General features: G+C 57.5%; 5 protein-coding genes across 5 annotated transcripts; 3 read left to right on the forward strand and 2 right to left on the reverse strand.

The window, feature by feature from the left end:
- Positions 1–1,233: 1,233 nt before the first annotated feature.
- D7B24_006038 (uncharacterized protein) lies at positions 1,234–5,658 on the forward strand (the record flags this gene model as incomplete). Its single annotated transcript, XM_028640179.1, has 1 exon — positions 1,234–5,658. One exon carries the CDS (start codon positions 1,234–1,236, stop codon positions 5,656–5,658), a length of 4,425 nt encoding a protein of 1,474 aa, XP_028495583.1.
- A 3,967-nt stretch (positions 5,659–9,625) lies between these two features.
- Positions 9,626–10,448, forward strand: D7B24_006039 (uncharacterized protein; the record flags this gene model as incomplete). The annotated part of the gene is made up of 2 exons (XM_028640180.1): positions 9,626–9,746; positions 9,814–10,448. The coding sequence occupies 2 exons, from the start codon at positions 9,626–9,628 to the stop codon at positions 10,446–10,448; spliced, it is 756 nt and encodes a 251-aa protein (XP_028495584.1).
- Positions 10,449–11,399: 951 nt separating this feature from the next.
- On the reverse strand, positions 11,400–12,977 carry MPK1 (Mitogen-activated protein kinase; the record flags this gene model as incomplete). Its single annotated transcript, XM_028640181.1, has 5 exons — positions 11,400–12,028; positions 12,083–12,397; positions 12,472–12,538; positions 12,607–12,739; positions 12,865–12,977. 5 exons carry the CDS (start codon positions 12,975–12,977, stop codon positions 11,400–11,402), a joined length of 1,257 nt encoding a protein of 418 aa, XP_028495585.1.
- A 1,415-nt stretch (positions 12,978–14,392) lies between these two features.
- Positions 14,393–15,069, reverse strand: D7B24_006041 (uncharacterized protein; the record flags this gene model as incomplete). Its single annotated transcript, XM_028640182.1, has 3 exons — positions 14,393–14,662; positions 14,749–14,840; positions 14,928–15,069. The coding sequence occupies 3 exons, from the start codon at positions 15,067–15,069 to the stop codon at positions 14,393–14,395; spliced, it is 504 nt and encodes a 167-aa protein (XP_028495586.1).
- Positions 15,070–18,720: 3,651 nt separating this feature from the next.
- D7B24_006042 (uncharacterized protein) lies at positions 18,721–19,409 on the forward strand (the record flags this gene model as incomplete). Its single annotated transcript, XM_028640183.1, has 2 exons — positions 18,721–18,952; positions 19,015–19,409. The coding sequence occupies 2 exons, from the start codon at positions 18,721–18,723 to the stop codon at positions 19,407–19,409; spliced, it is 627 nt and encodes a 208-aa protein (XP_028495587.1).
- Between the last annotated feature and the right edge of the window lie 112 nt (positions 19,410–19,521).

The raw sequence follows: 19,521 nt of genomic DNA on the forward strand, positions 1-19,521 counted from the left end.
TCTTTGGTCTCTCGCACCCTGGGATCTCGCAGCTTTAATTGCAGGTTCAACATGAGGACGAGCCAGGCAGCCCAACAAGCTCGCGCTTGATACGCGAGGAGAGCAGGCAGGCTTCGCGAGTAGAACTGCCCTTTAAACTCGTCTGCAAAGTGCAAAGCAGGCAGGACGCGTTCGTTGGGCGGCAGCTCCAGGATCCAGTTGGCGAGGATCGGCCAGTGGTGTTGGTGGGGTGGCTCGCTGCGATCATGGAACCAGTCAAACACACACTACTGCTGCAGGTCGGAATTGACCCAGACACCGCTTTTCGTCCAGGGCTGGTATTTGCAGCAGGTTCTGCTTCGGAATTGTTCTGAAAGGGCTCGCTTTTAGTGCACCACATCAACTTCCGCTGGGGTCTTCGAGCGGATTTGACAGATGGCTGCTAAAAAGGCCGGCAATTACAGCACTCCTCGAAGAAACAGTTGCTTGTGGTGGCACTCATCAGCAACTCGGTGCGAGGAATACGCTCTGGTCAACCACCAGACTTGTTGGCCACGGGTTTCCACGACCGCAGCCTTTCTCCTTCCAGCGTCGTTCTCCTCGTCTTGGGAACACTGACTGCCTGCTGCGCTTACTTTTCCTCGAGCCTCTTCAGAACTGTGTCGGACCAATATGGACTCCAGTGCCGAATGCGATTCGCCGACTCTGCCTTCATTCTCCTTGCACTCATTCCTTCCCTCTTGCACAACTTACAGATCAAAGAGTTCTGTTCTAGCAGAAGCTAATCGCCTTTGTGCAGATTTCCATCCTACACAGAAAACAACCCATATAATCATTGACGGATTCCCCGTCGCTGGATTGCCTTTTCCTTGGTATGCAAACCCTCCACACTTGCCCCAAAAACAAAAAAGGTCCAAGACCCGAACTCTGTCCATGGTCGATCTTGAGGCCGCTGAACAGAATGCTGACGCTGCACCCTGCACTTTCAGGTACCTTCTCAGCAATTTGTAAGTGCCGCTGTACTTTGGATCCACCATACTCTCTCGCCCAAAGGCTGTCCGCGAGTTGCTCCACCTTTCCTGTTCCCGCTAGCCTCTTTCTCGCGCGGTACATCGTCTACACCTGTGCTGATTGGCTCTTACCCAGTCCCTCATCTGCAAATCATCTCATCCATCCCCATCCATCTGCAGAACCAATCAGAATCTTGTCTTTCTGGGCAATTGCTCACGTCAACTTCCATCAAGTTGATCCACGATGCAAGACTGGCAGAATACAGGCCAGACAGGCGCAGGCCAGGATCAGAACGCTCTCTGGTCCGATTCATACAACTACCAAGATGGCGCCAATCAATTCGAGAATGTCCAGAGCTGGTCACACCCGATGCCAGGGCAGGCTGCGTACTCCCAGCTCGGCTCCTCGCATCAGGGACAGCCAACCATCACCAATGATCACGATACCATGTCAACATTGAGCCACGGGGGGTTTCATCACGGCTCAAATCAGTTCGCGCTCGATGGATCGTACTCACAACCGGCACAAGACCAGTCAATGCAGGCTCTAGATAATTTCCATCAAGACATGTACAGCCAGCCTGCGAGTCTTGGCCAGCATCATAGCCAAACTCCCAGTAATGGCCATGGCCATCCCCAGCAGTTCTCTCAGGCTCCTTACCAGTACCAGGGGCAAGGTGCATCTGCCTACAACAGCCAGGTGCCGACATTTCCGGAGGCCCAATTGATAACCCAACAACGCCAGCAGAGCCACACGCCCATACAACAGCACCCGCAGTTTGATTTGAGGCCGCAAACATACTCTCCAGCGCAAGGCTTCTCTCAACCCCAACATCAACATCAACTCCAGCCACACCTCCACCAACAGCAGCAGCAGCAGCAGCAGCAGCAGCAGCAACGTCCTCTTCAACCCGACAGGGTATTCTCCGGCTCACCGCATCCTTACCAAGCCCAACCAATCGCTGCACAGCAAAGCACACACCAGAACGTCCAGGCTCTACCCAACCCACCACAGGTGCCGTATGAACAGGCCCAGTTCATTCCTCAGCAGCAAATGGGGTATTCTCATCCAAGCTCAACAGCAACCTTCCAGCCACTCGCCCGCCCACCCACCGAGCTGAAGCCACAGTCCCAACCTCAAGTGCAACACCAAGCCTCGGCCGGCTTTTCAGCTAGCCCTCAGCCGCTGGGCCAGCAATCCCTAGTAGGCGTTCCGTCCCCTCAGACGGTGTCGCAAGCTGGCTTTCAGGAGTCACTGCAGGCTGAGCAAGCAGCCAAGAAACGAAAGCGTACTGTGAAGAAGGAGTCAGAGCCAGAGTCCGCCGGTTCTCCACGGCCAGTAATCTTAAGAACAGCATTCGACAACACAGAGAGTCTCGTACCCCCCACAAGCACAGATGACGAGCTGGCCGCCGTTGTCCAATTCGCCAAGCGGCCTGCTGCTGCGAAAAAGGCTTTCCCTCTTGTACCCGGTGCACACTATCTCATATCGACGGAAACGGCTAAACTCCCAACACCCAAAAGCTACGACAGATTAGCTCCTCTTGTCGCGCTGCCATCACAGAGTGGCAGACGTATACTTCCTGGTGCCAATCATGAGCTCCCCTGCGAAATACAGGGAAAGTTCACAGACAAATACAAACCGTCTCTGAATTTTGTAGGAAAGCCGGAAGACAGAGAGAGAGAGGCGAAGCCATTCATCGACCAATACCAAAAGGAAATGAAAGCGCTTGGCAACCGGAAGCCTAAATATGCCGATTACCCCTTCACCTTCCAGGAGCAGCTGAAAGCCGACGAAGCTGCCAAGGCCAAGGCGCAGCGGAAGGCGCGGAAGGAGGAGGAAGAAGAACGCAAGAAGCCCATACGACCCGAGGTCCGTCCAGCAGACCCAGTAGAGGCTGCGGCCTGGGATGTGCTCGGCATCGTGTACATCGATCCATCTGCTGTTCGTACTAATGCCCTGATCGCTGGTGCTGTGCAAAGTCTTGGCGAGTTCTTCATCAAGTTGAGAGCCGCCATGACCAAGGCCAAGCAGGAGGTCGATCAGGCGGTCAAGGAGAAACGGCCAGAGAGCGAAGTGGCCCAACTGCAGAAGGTTGGTGAGCAGAAGAAGGACATGTTCGTAAAGGTCCTCGACGCCGCCCATAAACATGGCGATGATGCTGTAGTGGAGAACCTTGGCGGACATCAGAAGGGCGTTCTGAGCCTCGTGAATCTCTTGATCGGTTGCATCAAGGCGACCGACTACTCTGGCCCTCTACCCAAAGCCACACTTCGATTCATGTCTAATATCAACTTGACGAAAAAGGTTGCCGACGCAGTCAACTTTGAGACGGTTCGGAAGAGATTCGCAGACAAGGGTGACAGCGAGGTTAAGGAACTTATCAAGACAGTGGCATCTCGCATCAAGAAGGAAGAGCCCGTCAATGGAGCGGATGCCAAAAAGTCTGCCGCCAGTGCGCCTGTTACGAAACTTGTCAAACCTGGCGTCACCAGCAAGACGCCTGTTGCAGCATCACCCACAAAACGACCTCATGAAGACGACACAGACTCCCGCCCCGGCAAAAAGTTAAACGTCGAGGGAACAAGCAGTGTCCTCGGTGCCAAGGTTGGCACCAAGCCTCAGATGGGCACCAGCCTTCTCTCGAAGCTTGCCGGCACTAAAGCCCGTCCCGCGAATTCGTCTACTCTAGCTGGCAAGAACCGGCTACTCAACAAGACCGTGATCAAACCAGAAGGAAGCGTAAACAGCGCGACTGATGCCGCCAAGTCTGGGCCCATGCTAATGGATATTGACCGGGAGCCAAAGAAGGCAAAGCCTGAGCCTCGCGCTGCTCAGGCCAAGGCGACCGCATCATCCAGCGCTCTCTCGAGCATCGGTTCTCTTCTCGACTCCATAAATACGCCCAAACTGGATGCACAGGCATCCAAGAAGGATACCAAGCAGAGTGAAGTCCCCGAGACACCTGAAGAGCAAGCGAAGCGTCTGCGGAAAGAAGCCCGTCGCAAGCTGCGCGTCACTTGGAGGCCAGAGGCAGAGCTCGTTCAAGTCCGCATTTTCCACAAGGAGGCGGCAGAGGACCAGGATAACATGACAAGAGATGCGGCCGATGACCGTTCGGAAGGTATGATGCTGAAGCAGCGTGGCAACTATACCGAGGACGACGACGAAGATGATGAGCTGCCCTACCGTCCCTGGACTGACCCAACACCGACGGACCTCTCTACCATTCCCAAGGACTTCCGAGACAAGGCTTTCGTGACGCGCGGCGGGACGCAGACTTTCCACACTGAGGAGCAGGACTCCATCAAAGAGCGGGAGGGAAGGGAGCTGTTGTTTGTTTACACGTCAATTTCTGATATTCCGCCAACCCCCAAGTCGCCCGTCCCCGAACCATCTCTTCCCGACTCGGGTGCCAAGATTGGCCACTTGCCGCGCGATGGTCCCAAATACCAAGAAATCCGCAACCGGTGGAGCGACATTGCGAGCCAGGGACCTGATGCAGCGACGTACTACGCTGCCAAGCGTCTGCATCAACTCAAGGATGATCCTGCAGCCAAGATCGACTCGCTCCTAGGCAATCTTGTGCCAGCACCACAGGAGCAGACGGCGGAGACGTACAACTACAACATGACACCACCGCAACAACATGCGAAGCCTCTCTTCCCGCATGCAACGCAAGTGCCACCAATTCCTCATGTTCCCGCTCCCGAGCAGGTTCTCAGCCTTCTTGCGTCGGAACGAATGAGGCTGTGGCGCTCAAGAGATCCTTACAGCACAACAACGCCCAAGACGCGTCGGCGTCACGACTATCCTGATCCCGGTTTCCAGGCTATGGTTGATGCTCTTGAAGAGCTATTTGCAGTAGCAAAGGACTGGCCGTTTCCGGCCACCGCGCCTCCCGCATGGCTGGCCAACAACGAAGAGCGATCACGAGAGTGGCGCACAGGGTTTCAAAGAGATGCCGCCTTGCGTGCCAAGAAACAGGCTGGGGAAGCTGCCCGCCGCGAGGTCGAGAGACAGGCACAGCAACCCTCTGCCGGTCTTCAAGCCGCGGATCACCAGGCTCAGACCCGCCCGCAGAGCAACGAGGAGGCCTGGGCTGCGTACTATCAGCAGCAGCAGCAGCACGAGCAGTACGCGCAGTACATGGCTCTCCTTCAGCAGGCGCAGCAGGGCGCCAACGGGCAGGGCCCGCAGCTGGGCGATGCTCAGTTGCAGGCTCTTCTCGGACAGATCAGCCTGCCTCAAGCCCAGACCCCGGGCGGCGGTGGCGCATACGAGCTTAACCCCAACGACCAAGGGTACCAACAGCTGATGGCGCTCTCGCAGCTTCAGCAGCAACAGCAGCAGGCGCCAGCACAACAAGGGCGCGGGCGGGAGCACGGCGGCTTCGAGCCGCCGCACGACCCGAACGCACTGGACTATGACGACCTGGACTACCGTGATCGCGGCGAGAGGCGCGACAGCTTCGAACACGATGAACGCGATGGGGGCCGACGGGACAGAGACAAGAACGGCAAGCGCAAGGGCAACGCGCCAGGCGGGGCGACGTTGGCGCCTCATCGGCCGGCGAACAAGGCGCTCATTGGGACGAAACCGTGCTCGTTCTGGCAACAAGGCAAGTGTGCCAGGGGTGATAAGTGCACCTTTAGGCACGACAACTAGGCCGGCGCGCAGAGCGAAAAGGCTGCGGAGATTGGTGGAGGGTGTTGAATATTTTTCTTGTTCTTTTCATTTGTCGAGACGGGCTAGCACATATTCCCCCCGTTTATCATTATCATCATCATCATCGGCACCATCGTCATCATGTTGGCGCTGTATCACGGCGCTTGGCTCGGCTGCATTGCATTGCGAGGACCTGGAGGATGCGCGTGTGCGGTTCACACTACCCATTTCTTGTTCTCTTTTTTTTTTCTCTTTCCCTCGCGGGCCTTGGAGCGTTCGGCAGGCATCTAAGTAGGGCATCGAGGGACGGCCCCCCGCGCGGGACGGAGTGTTATTATAATGTATCAGCTGCATGAACATCCCATTTCACCGAATGAGGGAGATGGCGCGCAGATCACGAAAGAAGATAGAGTCCAACATGATGTTGACAATATGCGTACCATGCAGCCCCTTCTCGTCTCGTTTCGTTGTTGCTGTGAGAAGACGTGCACTCGCGTCGTGAGAGGTCAGGTTGGCGTACATGCAGTGCGGTAAACGGCGGCTGTTGGGTCATATGGGCCACCCTACCAAGACGTTGCGAGGGAGCTAGCTGCATGCGCATGGCTCCTTCGTCGGGTGGGAAGAGATGATGATGCCCGGCGAGCGGTCTACAGTGTCTGTTGGTGGCGCACCACCCAGCGAGGCGAACGGGTCTGGCCTTTCTGGCGGCCAACAAGAAGCGCGATGCCTTGTCGCAGCCGCGATGTTGGGGGCCCGTCGAGACTCAGGCCGTCTCTCTCTCTCTCCTTCTCTCTCTCTCTCTCTCTCTCTTTCTCTTTCTCTGTCTTGTTCATGATTTTCCGCCTTGTTGGTGTTTCTCACTCTCTCGCTTAGTAGTGTCACGGCCAGTCAGGCTTGGTCAGGTCAACCGGGAGGCCGCATCTCGCGGGCTGAGGTGCGAGATTCGACAGAAGGATCAGCCATGTCGTCTTGGAAGCTCCAGACGAGGTAGGCTGGAGCTAGCGACTGCGGTGGCACGTTGGAGGGGGTGGGGGGGGGAGACGCGAATGAGCAGAGTCTGGGAGATGAATAGGGGGAGGTGTCAGGCGATTGGACGACGGGACGCGGTCGACGAACTTGACATAGGCTTTCTTTTCTCCCTCCCCTTCTCGGGGAGGACGGCATGTTGCCTGTGGAGATTTGAGTCAGCTGCATCTGCGACGTGTGGTCTTTTGCTGGGGGGGGCTGTAGTTGGGGCGACTTGGGTCTTGAAGGTTTCCCTCAGGTGGAAAGCTAGTCTTGTCATGAGGGACAGTCAGGTAGGTCCATCGGAGGAACATGCCGCGCTCTGGGGCAGAGAGAACTCTAGGTCCGCGAGAAACACGCGAGGGGTGGTGACAGGAGAGAGCCAGGGGTGCATTTGGTGTTTGATTTCCAGGGCATCATCAGGGGACGGGACCAGGAGATCAGCAGAGATCAGAAGATCCGGTGGGGGGGGGGGGGGGGGACGGCGCAGCGCAATGGCAAGGCAGGAGGAGCTCGGACGAACTGGAGCTTGGACGGAAATCTACCTCAGGCGAGGAACGGGGGGGGGAGCTCGGGGCGAGTTTACAGCACCTCCAGGGCACCGTGCCCAGGCGATGGAAGGCTGCCGTCTGAGCGCTGTACCTGTATAGGCAAGTTCGTGTGCTGGGGCGGCATGCCCTGAAACCGAAGAAAGGGGGTGCCCTGGAGCCATGAAACGAAACGCAATGTCTGGGGGTACCCCGTTATTTCTTCGCACTTTGGGCAGGTCATTATGTTGAGGGAAACGTGGGACTGAGTTTGTCACTGAGACGAGATTTGAAAGACGCCTTTGAGCCCGACGCGACGGAGCGATGTAAGGCTGGCGAGGGAAGCTAGAGTCGCAGGGCTGTCTGGTGTAAATTACAGCCAGAGCCAAATGCTGGAGCGTTGCTGTAGGGTTGCTGTAGGGGTGCAACGGTGGGCATGCAGCCATGAGCAGGAGCCCGATGAGACGTTGTTTCCCATTCTGCCCGACCAATGAGTACGCACTCGCTCGCTTGCTTGAAGACAGACGAGGAGGTAAGTACCTCCCTGCCTGGAAGTGCCTGGAAGGTCTCCATGTACCTCTCTCACAGTGAAGCATGTACGAAGAGGTGGGCATGACCGGGGCTAATTGAATGGGGAACACACACCGACGGACGGGCAGCCATCCGATGAGAAATTAGCCCATCTGTCGAGATGCAGGCGCACGCACGCCTTAGGTCAAAGACCAAATTAGCACAGCTTGAGATGACCTTCGGCCAGTCACCGACGATGCCCCGCCTATGCAGCCAATCAACCAACGCCAATGTCAGCAGCAGAGGCGGTCGCTCAGCAAGCCGTGCTAATTATGCCCATTTCCCCTCTTTCCGTCCCGCCTAGCCTCCACACCAAAGCAGCCCGGCAACATCATCATGGCTGGCCTTGCTACCCACCACCTTGGCAGGCTTGGGGAGCTTACCTGCATCTCCATCCACCAGACCACCTCAAGCAAGGTCGACTATCGAGTCCACCGCGTCCAACATACCCACGGCATCACTTGCTGCCGGCCGCGTCGTCTCGGCATACATGCACTCTTGGCCAGCGGCATCCGCGCGCCTCTCGCACGACAAGATTGATCGAGAGCGACTCATCAACTCGTCCATCCTCTCTCTGACCCGTTTCCCCTCGGAGAAGCCAGAAGAGCACATGGGGACTGCCTCGCTTCCCGACGGCAGCGTGCTGCCGATCCTGGCCATACGCGGCCACCCTTCAACTGACAAGAGCACTCAACCCGCGGGGTCAAGGTCAAGGTCATGTACGCAGAGACGCAGAGACGCAGAGACGCAGAGAGGGAGGTCAGAGCTCAAGGCGCAGAAGGAGTCAGAGCTCAGAGCCTGGAGCTCACATGGATGCCAGATCCCTGCAGCCGGTAAGCGCGCATCGCACAAGGCACCCCTGTCCACCATCCACCACACCCCTCGAGCTACTGACCTAGGTAGACGACCCTTTTTTACCTTGGAGGCCGAAGCAGGACGACCTCGTCGACGAGACGAAGAGACGGGCAGCCGTGTGGCTAGCGCAGCACAGGTACATGCGCCCTGCCCACCATCTAGCTTTCCTCCTTGCCGTCTAGAATCCCAGGATCCTTCGACCATGCCCGGCTCGACCATGCCCGAGAGCCCCCGCGCCTGGCCGTCCTTCCCAAGACCGTCATGCCTTGCCCAGCCCCCCAGCCCGTTGGGGACGCGCCCGTGGCATCGGGGCTTTTTGTCTTTCACGTCCCCATGTCCATGCCCATGCTTTTTTGGCTCCAGCAGGCTGTCAGATCTGGGGCTTGTGTCAGTGTCAGGGATGTCTAGGAGTCTACTGTACAGGATCTCCGCCTGAGGAGTGCATGCCCAACTGTCTAGCTTCCTGTCCGTCGGTCTGTCTGTCTGTCTGTCTACAGGTCTGTTCGGTATAAAGGAGACGTCTCGTCCCATCCTCCATCGATCACGATCATAGCCTTCTTCAAGCAAGCCTTGACATCGCATACTCTTCTCTTCATCTCTTCTCTTCGTCTCTTCTCTTCACTACAATCCTCTTACCATCTGAATCCCAGCCTCTCCACAACCAGAGTCCGCTTTTGTCAACGGCCGATCAACCCGCCCTCGCCAAGCCACCCGACTCGCCCTACCAGATTCTCTAAGCGCCCAACTTCACCACCTGGCCTACACTAGGCCTCTTTCATCTCTTGCCGCTCTTCAACCACCCACTTTCTGAGAATAGATCGACTCTTTCTCAGACACTGCATCTATATCTATCATTCTTCCCATTCCCCTTGCCATTGTCGATCTCTCTTGCGCTATCCAGGCTACTGCTACCAACTGCATCTGCACTTTGGCCCTTATCGCATTCTCGGAACGCAAACATCACATACCACATCAAATACCATATCACACAACACACAGACATCACAACCATGCTCGCCAGGTCACTCCTCCTCCTCGCCTCCCTGGCGCTCGCCGCTGCTTCGCCCGTCCGCAAGCAAGACGGCACCAGCTGTGCGCAGAAGGCGCCCACACTCCCTGTCAACGGTGGCGGTACGTCCCACAACCCCAATCCCCCACTTACAGCCTCATCGTGTCTCCTTACTAACACGCCCACTAGCAACTGAGCTCGCATCACCGCCTCAGGGCAGTGTTCTCAAGTACATCGCCGTCGGCCACGGCATTCAGAACTACACTTGTGCTGCCGGCCAGGCAGCCAAGGCTACCGGCGCCGTCGCTGTTCTTTACGATGCCACCGCCCTGTACCCCGGTCGCGGACCCAAAGCCCTCCCCTCAGTCGAACACTTCAATGCCCTGACAACAGCCGCGCTCTGGGGCACCCCGCTGCCCCTCAACACCGACGGCACCACCAAGTTCGGCGCCTCCGCTTCCAAGCCCTTCAAGGCCCCAGCCCCACTCGATATTCCCGGCCAACAGATCCCCTTCCTCGGCCTTCACTACTTTGACGGCGCCGGCGTTCCTACGTTCCTGACCGGCACCTCCGAGGCCGACGCCAAGGCCTCCGTCCTGAAGGCCTTCAAAGTCGGTGACGCCCCCGCTCCCGCCAGCGCAGACCCTGGTCCCGTCGGCACGGGTGCCGTTGCGTGGCTCTACCTCGGCGCCAACCCCGGCAGCCGTGGCTTCTCCGCCGTCTACCGCGTCATCACCGCAGGCGGCAAGCCCGAGGCGTGCGTCGACGACAAGCCCCAGAGCGTTCCCTACGCCACCTACTACTGGCTCTACGGCAGTGCTTAGAATATTTTCTCGCGTCAGTTGGTTCTTCGATCATTGCTTGCATTGGGACAGCTTAGTCCGCTCTCCCACAACCTAAAAAAATCGGGGGGCATTCATCATAGACGGTCGTTTCACGGTCCATGTTTTTCTTTCTTTCTTTTATCACCGTCCTGTCAGCATTGGCCACGGACATCTTGGAGTCGCGGGGCTGGCTCTTCATCACGAGTCTAGGATCGATTCCCCCTTCTCCCTCACATGAAAGCGTGGCGTGGCCACGGTACCACTCTTTCTTACCTTATTAATCGGGCTCGGCGCGGGGCGAGCACGGCACGGCATGGAGACGGAAACGGGGCAGGACAGGCTGGTCCTGCTTTGGGAGGTTTCGCCGCGCGTACATAGTCGCGAGGCCTGGACATGCGGGCAGACTGTATCTAAGGGCTCTTGAGGCGTTCAGGTTCCACCATAGTTCATCGGACACATTATTCTTCACTGCTCCTTCCTTGCTGAATCGCAACGTGTTAGTTCCGTCAAGAATTTCAAGGCTGTAGCTGGCTGTTCCCTGTGGGCGTAGTCTTGTTGGACGTGGCGACCTCGTGCAGCACGTTTGATACCTGGCAAGCCAAGTCACATTGGTTCAGTCAACACAACACGTCCACTGGTCACGTCACTTCACTGCAGCCACGTCTAGCTGGAGTTCTTGTTCATTCATTCGCTATTGGAAGCCGACATCTGGCCGTCTTGCTCCCACCTGCTGCATGCCCGAGTTTCGTCATGTGTCCTCCTCTTGCTACAGCCTGGAAACCCTCACCCAATCCCCCTTGTCCAAAATCATGGTGGAACATACGTCGAAGAGCAAGACTGTCGTGAAAAGTCCAATTCGAGTGCCTCGGGACCTGGCCCGTCCAGACCCCGTTTTGCCCATACATCCCGTCCTCTTGCCATCCTCCTCTTTGCTTTGCACCAGAGGCGTCATCACCTTCGGTGGTCGAGTCCGCCTGCGAGGTCGGCCTCCAGACCTCCGCCGTGGGCCTGGTATTCCTGCGGCCTGGGGTCTTCGGTACTCCACTGGCCGTGGCCCGAAGGGATGGGCACCTGGCCAGCGGCGGCCTGCTGGGCGGCCTGGGTGCCTCCCTGACCGCCGCCGGGGACGGTGCGGACAAACTGACGGAAGCGGTACACCTCCTCGAGGATCATCTTGCGCATCTCACCGACGTCGTCGACGACCTCAAAGTCAAAGTTGAACGTCGTCTTGCAATCGGGCTCGTCGGAGGCATCATGCCAAATGTGGAGGTACGGGTGCTCGAGAGCCTGGTCGACGCTGATGCGGCTTGAGGGGTCGAAAGCAAGCATGCGGTCGAGCAGGTCGAGCGCGTCAGGGTTCGCCTGGGGGAAGAGTTGGGGGAACGGCTTCTTGGCCATGAACGGCAAGTTGCGCACGTACTCTTGCGCACGCGGGGAGCCAATCCTGGAAAGCGTCTCCTCGTTGGGGGTACCGAGAATGTGAAGAATCTGGTTCAGCTGGTCGACGTAGTCGCGGCCCTTGAAGAAGGGGCGGCCGCCCAAAAGCTCGGCCAGAATGCAGCCAACGGACCAGACATCGACTAGGCCCGAGTCAGTGGAAGTACTTCGTCACGGGGGGGGATGGATCAACCCACTAGCTTTGGTGTAGCTCTGGAAGCTCAGCATAATCTCGGGCGCGCGGTACCAGCGCGTGGCGACATACTCGGTCATGTACCCAGCGTTCTCCTCGGGATCGACGGAGAAGCCGCGAGCCAGGCCAAAGTCGCAAATCTTGAGCTCGCAGTCGGCATTGACCAGCAAGTTGCCGGGCTTCAAGTCACGATGAAGCACGTTGGCGGAGTGGATGTATTTCAAACCACACAAGATCTGATAGATGAAGGACTGGAAGTGAGCATCGGTCAGGGGCTGGCCAGAGCGAATGATGGCCGCCAAGTCGCACTCCATCAACTCTGCAGAGGGGATATCATCAGCGGGCTATTCGCGGCCGGAGGGTCAAGGGTGGGATTGAAGAAGGAAGGCTAACCCTCGTAGAGGTACGTTTCGTTAAAGTTGTCGGGGCGGGGAATATCCATGTCGTAGAGACAAGTGATCTACAAATGAGACAATGTCAGCTTTGCCAAGAGCATCATGAGAGACCGGGAGGGGGGCGGGATCGCACGTTTCGGTGGCCCCTGAAATGCTGGAGGAGCTTAATCTCGCGGAGGGCGCGCTTGGCGAGGATCTTCTTGCTGAAGACATTGGTGACCTTCTTGATGGCGACGCCCTCGTTGCTTCCACTGTTGACGGCGGCGCTGTGCAGAGAAGTCCCAGGTCAGCGCGATGCAATGTTGGGTCGAGATGTGCTGTGCAGCCTGCAGGGCGAGGGGCGAGGGGCGAGGAGCGAGGAGCGCGGGGGCGAGGGGACGTTGAGGCCTACCAGACGATTCCGTAAGCTCCCTGACCTAGCTCCTTCGTAACGGTGTAGCGCTCGTCGACGATGAAATCTTGGTTGAAGACCTTGAAGATCTTGCGTCCCTGGAGGTCGGCCATGTTTGCGCGCGACACGGTGTGTCGAGGTGTCGAGGCTGCGGGGAGGGGCGTTTCTTCTTTGTTTGCTGCGGTCGGCGTTCTGGGTAAGCTTGCGTGCACGCGGGGTCCCGAAGGTGAGGCGGGGAAGTCGGGGCGGGGCAGCAATCGGCGTTGGTGGGCTGAGGGAGTTGAGCGAGAGGAGGGGTCGTCGGTCGACCTTCTGGTTGCAAAACGACGTGAAGCAACCTCGAGGGAAGAGGAAAGCTCAGGAAGGACGAGAGACGCAATAAAAAGGCGTCTGGAGAAGGGCGGTTGGGAAAGGGGAGGTATGGGAGAGAGAGAGAGAGAGAAAGAAAAGAAGAATCATCGGTCGAGGGAGAGTGGAGGACAGACGCGACAATGCCTCTCGTACTTTCCACCTCTGGGCCGTTTGCTTGCTCGCTCGTTCGCTCGATGGCACCTGAAAGAGCAAGAGCACCCGTGAAAGGCAACAACCTGGAAGCAGGAGCAGGGGGCCAAGCAGCTGCCCGCCCCACCGTCAGCCTCCCGGCGCGGCCTGATTTGTCGGCCGCCTGTCTTTTGGGGGCTTATTCACGCCCCAGTCTGCCACGCTCTGTGACGGGCAGCTCTTGCCGCCGTCTGATTGGCGTAGCCCAAAGCCAGAAATCATCTGTAACCGCGCGACAATCAGATGAAGCTCGAGATGCCTGATGGCCGGTAGCGGACTACAGAGCACACACGCGAGACGCAGCTGATCCCCCATGCGCCTGTCGCGGTTCTGATCTCTATGATCTCATCTCTACGAGTCTACGAGTCTACGAGCAGGCAGGCTGCAGTGGCATTGTTCATCGTCAACTGCTCTGCGCCCTCCCTCGGCATCCTTCCCAGGCCGTTAAAACTGCCTTCAGGGTTTCGAGGCTAAAAGCTGCCGTCCGTCAGACTGCCATTTGATCCACTGCGGCTGTTCCGTTTTCAGGCCCGAGCTGAAATGCCCCGAGAGACAGGTCAACCTGGCACCCTCGGCCGGCCTGGTAGGGCTGAGGTCAGATCAAAGGGCCCAGAGGAGCCGAGCCCCCCCCTTCCCATCCATCGCCTCTTCGTCCCGGCCCTTGAAGTTGGGTTGCACTGGCTCGGCTGACGAACAGTGGTGGACAGCTGACCTACCTCCCGAGCTATTTACATCGTCCATTCAAATAGGCTTTGCCTAGGTAGTCTGGACAAGGAGAGATCTGGCTCCCACAACTTTAATCTTGCCTGAGCTCAGACGCGGTTGCGAGCCGCCCGTCGGCCTTTGCTGCAAGATTTATTGCCATGTATTGTTGGGTATCTCCGTCTATAGCAACACCACATACACACGACGGCCCAGCCATCGCACAACAAAATAGGTAGCCCCGTCTTTCCACCTTTTCACCTGGGGCCCGCCTCACCAACCAGGCTTAGGCCGTCTTGACGTTGGGGAAAACATCAGCGAGGAAGTTGCGGGAGAACCGCGTGCACTGCTCGTACGCAGTCTGGAATCCCTGCTTGCCGCCGTAGTAAGGGTCGTCCACCTCCTCCGCCTTGGTCGAACCCGAATGCTCGCCCCAGAGCTGGACCTTGGCGCGCGAGTCTGGCTTGCCGCGCTGCTGTAGGCTTTCGAGGTCGCGCAGGTTGTGGCGGTCCATGGCGAAAACGTAGTCAAAGTCGTCAAAGTCGGAGAGACGTACCTGATCAAGGGGAAACGAGAACTGTCAGCCACATGTCGTTCAGGTGGTGGAGGGAGCAGGGTGGTGAAGACAAGAGCAGAGCGTACCTTGCGCGCGTGATGCACATAGTCGGTGATGCCGTGAGCCTCCAACGTCGACATTGTCCTGTGGTCAGGACCCTCTCCAATGTGATAAGCCCCTAGTTCCCAGCGTCATATCAGCATGAGGCAGCGGGAAGATGGTGGTACTCAGGGCCAGTCCGGCGGTCCCGGGGCATCCAACGCACCAGTGCCTGACGAATCAACCCTCCCGATGAGGTCTTTGTATTGCGGCTCCTTGGCGATCTCACGGAAGACACCTTCGGCCATGGTCGACCGACAAATGTTGCCGAGGCAAACAAAGAGCACGGAAACCTTTTTCTCCGGCATGATGACTAGCGGGCGGCGGTCGCTGTCATGAGCAGTTTTGTGTGCTCAAGATTGGGAGTTGTGACGTGGTAAGCCTGCCAGTCACCTGTGTGCCCCGCGATGAGGTGGCGTGGGCGCTGCGATGCGATGCGCGGGGCAGCTTGATACAGTGTGAACATCCACTCGCACGGGACACTGTGAGGAGTGTAAGCGGCAGACGCAGCTATACGCTGTATGTGCCGCAATCGGCATCCATTCACAGATTGAGGTTTTTGAAGCTGTGTAATAATGAGTGAACACTTGTGGCACTTTCATACCTTCGTCGCTATATATCTAGCTACTTGTTTCAACGTGAGGTTATGGATTGTGCACGTCACTCTTGGTTCACAAAGTTGGGCCGAAGGGACGAATTCGCTTCCAGGAGATGATAGCTGGACTTGCTTAGGATCTGACGGACATACAATCTTGATCTGCAAAGAATTGGGCATCAAAACATCAACAATTAGTATGGAACGTAACCCATCATGTGTGCAGTCGTCCTCCGTTTAAGCGACCCCTGACATACCGAGGGATTTCTTCCTCGGAAGGACGTGTAGCTTGGCATTTGCTCGTAATGGTAGAACCAAGAGAATCAATTATGTGCACTTTCGAAGGATCTGGGCCGATGGTATCAGAGGACAATGTACAGCCTAATGCTGATGGACGGACCGGAATACAGAGGAATGGCCGCGGTGTCATTGATGGCAACCTTGGCATTGGTAGTTGCCTTGCTGGTGTTCCCAGTCGAGACTGCAAGCGCACGGCATCCAGTGAGCGCGATCAGGGTAGGTGTGCCAACCCTGAAAGAAGCAGTGCTATAGTTAGATATCCGGCCAGATGAACTGCAGATTGACGCATGAGAGAGTCAAACTCCACACGATAGATACCACATGATGTCGTACGTGCTTCGCAAGCGATCTAGTCAAGCGCTGGCGCCTGGATCCTTCGAGTACTATGAGCCGGATTTCTTTGCCCAGAAACATTCAGCAGCCACTTTTCGAAGCCAGACTGAGAGAGGCCACAAAACTCATTCAATGTGTGCACTGGTTCAATGGCTGAATTTCGTATCGCGAAGGCCGAGAAAACCTTGGCTGTTCGGAAAACTCCGTGGTGTTTGTTGGGAAGCCTTACTCGCGGAAGCCCGGCCTCAGCCACCGCATAATCGGATCAAAGGTCAGGCCTGCGATGGAAATAGGCACAAGTCTACAACGGATGAAGGCCGAGACCTGCATGCTGCGAACCACGCCACACATCGATCGCATTTTTAGTAGACTGGTTAGTATACACGATCCGGGGAAGGTTGCGGGTTTGACAAGCAGGCCGCAATCCTTCCTTTCTTGAGTCAGCGAGGCATGCACCGGGTTTAAGAATGCCGTGGACGGGAGCCATCGCCCCGATTGCAATGTAACATAATTAAACAACCGGCCTAGCTTGCCAGTCACAATGGTACGGCAGCAAGCTACCGTCCTTGTTTGGCCCTTAGATCAAGCATGTGATTGTGAGCTCTCAGCTTTGCGTTTTGTCAAGGCAGACACGCAGACATGGCTTGGAGAGACCAACCATAGAGATGGCAGCGAGAGCGCCCAACGTTTCACGTACCTTTCAGGTGCATGAGGGGCCGCTCTTGGGAATGGTGGACTAGTGTGCCGATTTTCCTGGAGGATGTTATGGAGATGGTCCAATTGGATATGAAAAGTTGCACGCTCTCCACGCATGTGGGGAGAGCATGGTTGCTTTTGTGCACAGGCGGGATGACGCAGGATCGCGACCCATGGACTGGGCCGTTGTTGGCCTCCAAAAGGTGGATTCGGCTGCAGGCCAGGTCCAGCCTCGTGCTGAGGGCAAGACAAGCAAGATGCTTGTGCCGTTGGGCGTGCCGGTGGAGATGGCAATGCGCCATGTCTGAGCAGCGAGGGACGAGTGAGCAGCGCGAGGGTGGGCGGACAGCTCGGGAGATAGAGGAGGGACCTCTTTGTCACACCAGTACCAGCAGAAGCGCGAACCACGGGCCGGTCGTCGGATCAACGTCGGTGCAACGGTGCCCTCTTCATCAGAGTTTGATCATATGGGTCTGATCGATCGGGGATATTGCCCATTGCTTCTTCTTTTTAGCGTGCACTGCGGCCGAGATTTCCAATACCTTCCATAGCTTGCTCAGCACGCAGGCGACTGCACGCAAGCTTTCAGACTTTGGCCAGGGTCTTGTTGACCTGACGTGGGAGAGACGAAGGCTTGTTCTCAGGCCTCCCCAGGGGTTCGCTGCACCAAGCGAGAGTTTCTCCACCCGCCATCCACCCCGATCAGTGGGAATCCAACAACAGTAGACTAGCTCGTGGCACAGGGCGTTCGATGTGGAGAGTCTGATGCTGGCGACTCCGGGGGGGAGGTTGAGTGGGCTCGGGAGCTTACGCACCTTGCGCCTTGCCTCGCCTCTTGAGCTGCCCTCGCAGTCCTCCCAGTCGCCGAATGCAGTAGGAGCAGCAGCCGAGTCTGCAGCTCCGATTCGTAGCTGTAACGATGCATTGCCGTCGGCCTACGCGGCACAATACCGGCATGTGAAGCAAATACGAACGCCACTGCTGTCGATCAGTACATACATCTCGGAGACAGCGGCGACGAAAACTAACGACGACGACGACGACGCGGATGACTGCACCAGGGGACGTTCTTACATGTACCTCCCTCCGCGGCCTCCTCCCCGCATCTTCTCAAAAGGTGACTGGAACAGGTCGAGATGATCTCTGCGAAATTACACGCTTGGGCCATGAGATCAATAGAGCCAGCTGGCCAGGCAAAGACGGCGAGCCGGCGAGACAGACTGGGGCCATGTCTGAGTCGCTGCCCCTTACGACGCTTTGTCTAGAACCGGCGGCGAGACCAAACAACTGCCAGTCGTGCACCTCGTTCCTCGTTCCTGCCCAGACTTTTCCTATCTGTCGCTTTCCGTCCGAAGCCAGAGAGACCTGGGCCCATGCCAGCCCCACACGTCAGGGCGGTCCACATAGTGACCATTGGCCTATGGGAGCAGGTGGAATGGAGCCGGCGCATCAACGAGACCAGGCACAAGCCACAGACGCAGGGGTTGATGGGGTGAGCTATGCTGGCTCGGGCCTGGTCGTGGTACGTAACCGTGCCGTTTGTGGATGTCGATGGGATATCCCATGTGGATCCCTCCCCAGCTGCAACGGCAAGAAAGACCACACAGCACTGGGGCAGGCTCACTCAGATCGAATCAGCTTGGGGAGGGATCATCAATATGTTGCCCGGATGTAAGTTGTGGTTCAGGATTAGTGCGAGCAAGTGCGGCCCGGGCTCATTGAACTGGGGTAAGGGCTGCCTGGCGCCGGGGTGGAAGGGGGGCCAAGCATGCAGGGAAGGAAGGAACGGGCACTGCAGTCTTCCGCGCACCTGCCTTGGACCCTCTGACGAACGGATGTGAACTACAGTACGTCTAGCTACCATGGGCAGGACCTTAAGAACGTCTCCTTCCTCCCGGGTTTGCGCTGATCGAGTTTTCTCTTCTTTTTCTCTACTCCTCATCAACCTGCTCCTCACCCAAGCTTGACTCCCATCATCAACTCAACCTTCCACACTTCACCTACCAAAGCATTTGCTTCTCTACCAACCGCCACAATGAAGTACGCCGCCGCCGCCGCTCTCCTCGTCGCCCTGGCTCGCGCCCAGGATGTCACCAGCATCATCAGCCAGATCCCCTCCTGCGCCCTGAACTGCCTGTCCCAGGGCATCAGCAGCGCCGACTGCTCCATCAGCGACTTCACCTGCATCTGCTCCAAGTTCGACAGCATTCAGGCCTCTGTCCAGCCCTGCCTTGCCAGCTCTCAGTGCTCCGAGACCCAGGTTGCCGGTACGTTCAGAGACTACTGTGTGAACGTGTGACGTTGAATAAACTCTCTGACACCTCTGCAGACACCCTCCGCCTCGCCACTGGCCTCTGCAGCAACGCTGGCGGTGCCTCCGGCTCTGCCGCCGCCACCACTGCCACTGGCTCTGCCTCCAACGTCGAGACCATGCCTGTCGCTTCTGACTCGGCCTCTGCCTCTGCCTCCGCCACCGAGACCGTGACCAGCACCGTCGCGTCGCAGACCGTCATTGTCTCCGGCTCGTCCACCTCCACTGTTGGCTCCAACAGCACTGCCTCCGCCCCCACTGGTTCCCGCACCACCACCGGCACTGGTGCTGATGCCACCACCTCCGGTGCTGCTACCGAGACCACTGCTGCCGGTGGTGACTCTGCCGCCGGTCGCATCCAGGCCGCCGGCTGGGCTATCGCTGGTGTCATCGCCGCCGCCGTTGCCCTGTAAAGAGCTCCATAACCATATGTTGCTCGCTCACCCACCACCCCATGCCGCACGCGGCACGTAATGTTTTAAGATACCACGCATATCGACCGAAAAGGAAACGGATAAGCGAAGG

Source organism: Verticillium nonalfalfae, assembly GCF_003724135.2.
Source record: "Verticillium nonalfalfae strain VnAa140/NRRL 66861 chromosome Unknown scaffold_40, whole genome shotgun sequence".
Taxonomy (NCBI): Eukaryota; Fungi; Ascomycota; class Sordariomycetes; order Glomerellales; family Plectosphaerellaceae; genus Verticillium; species Verticillium nonalfalfae.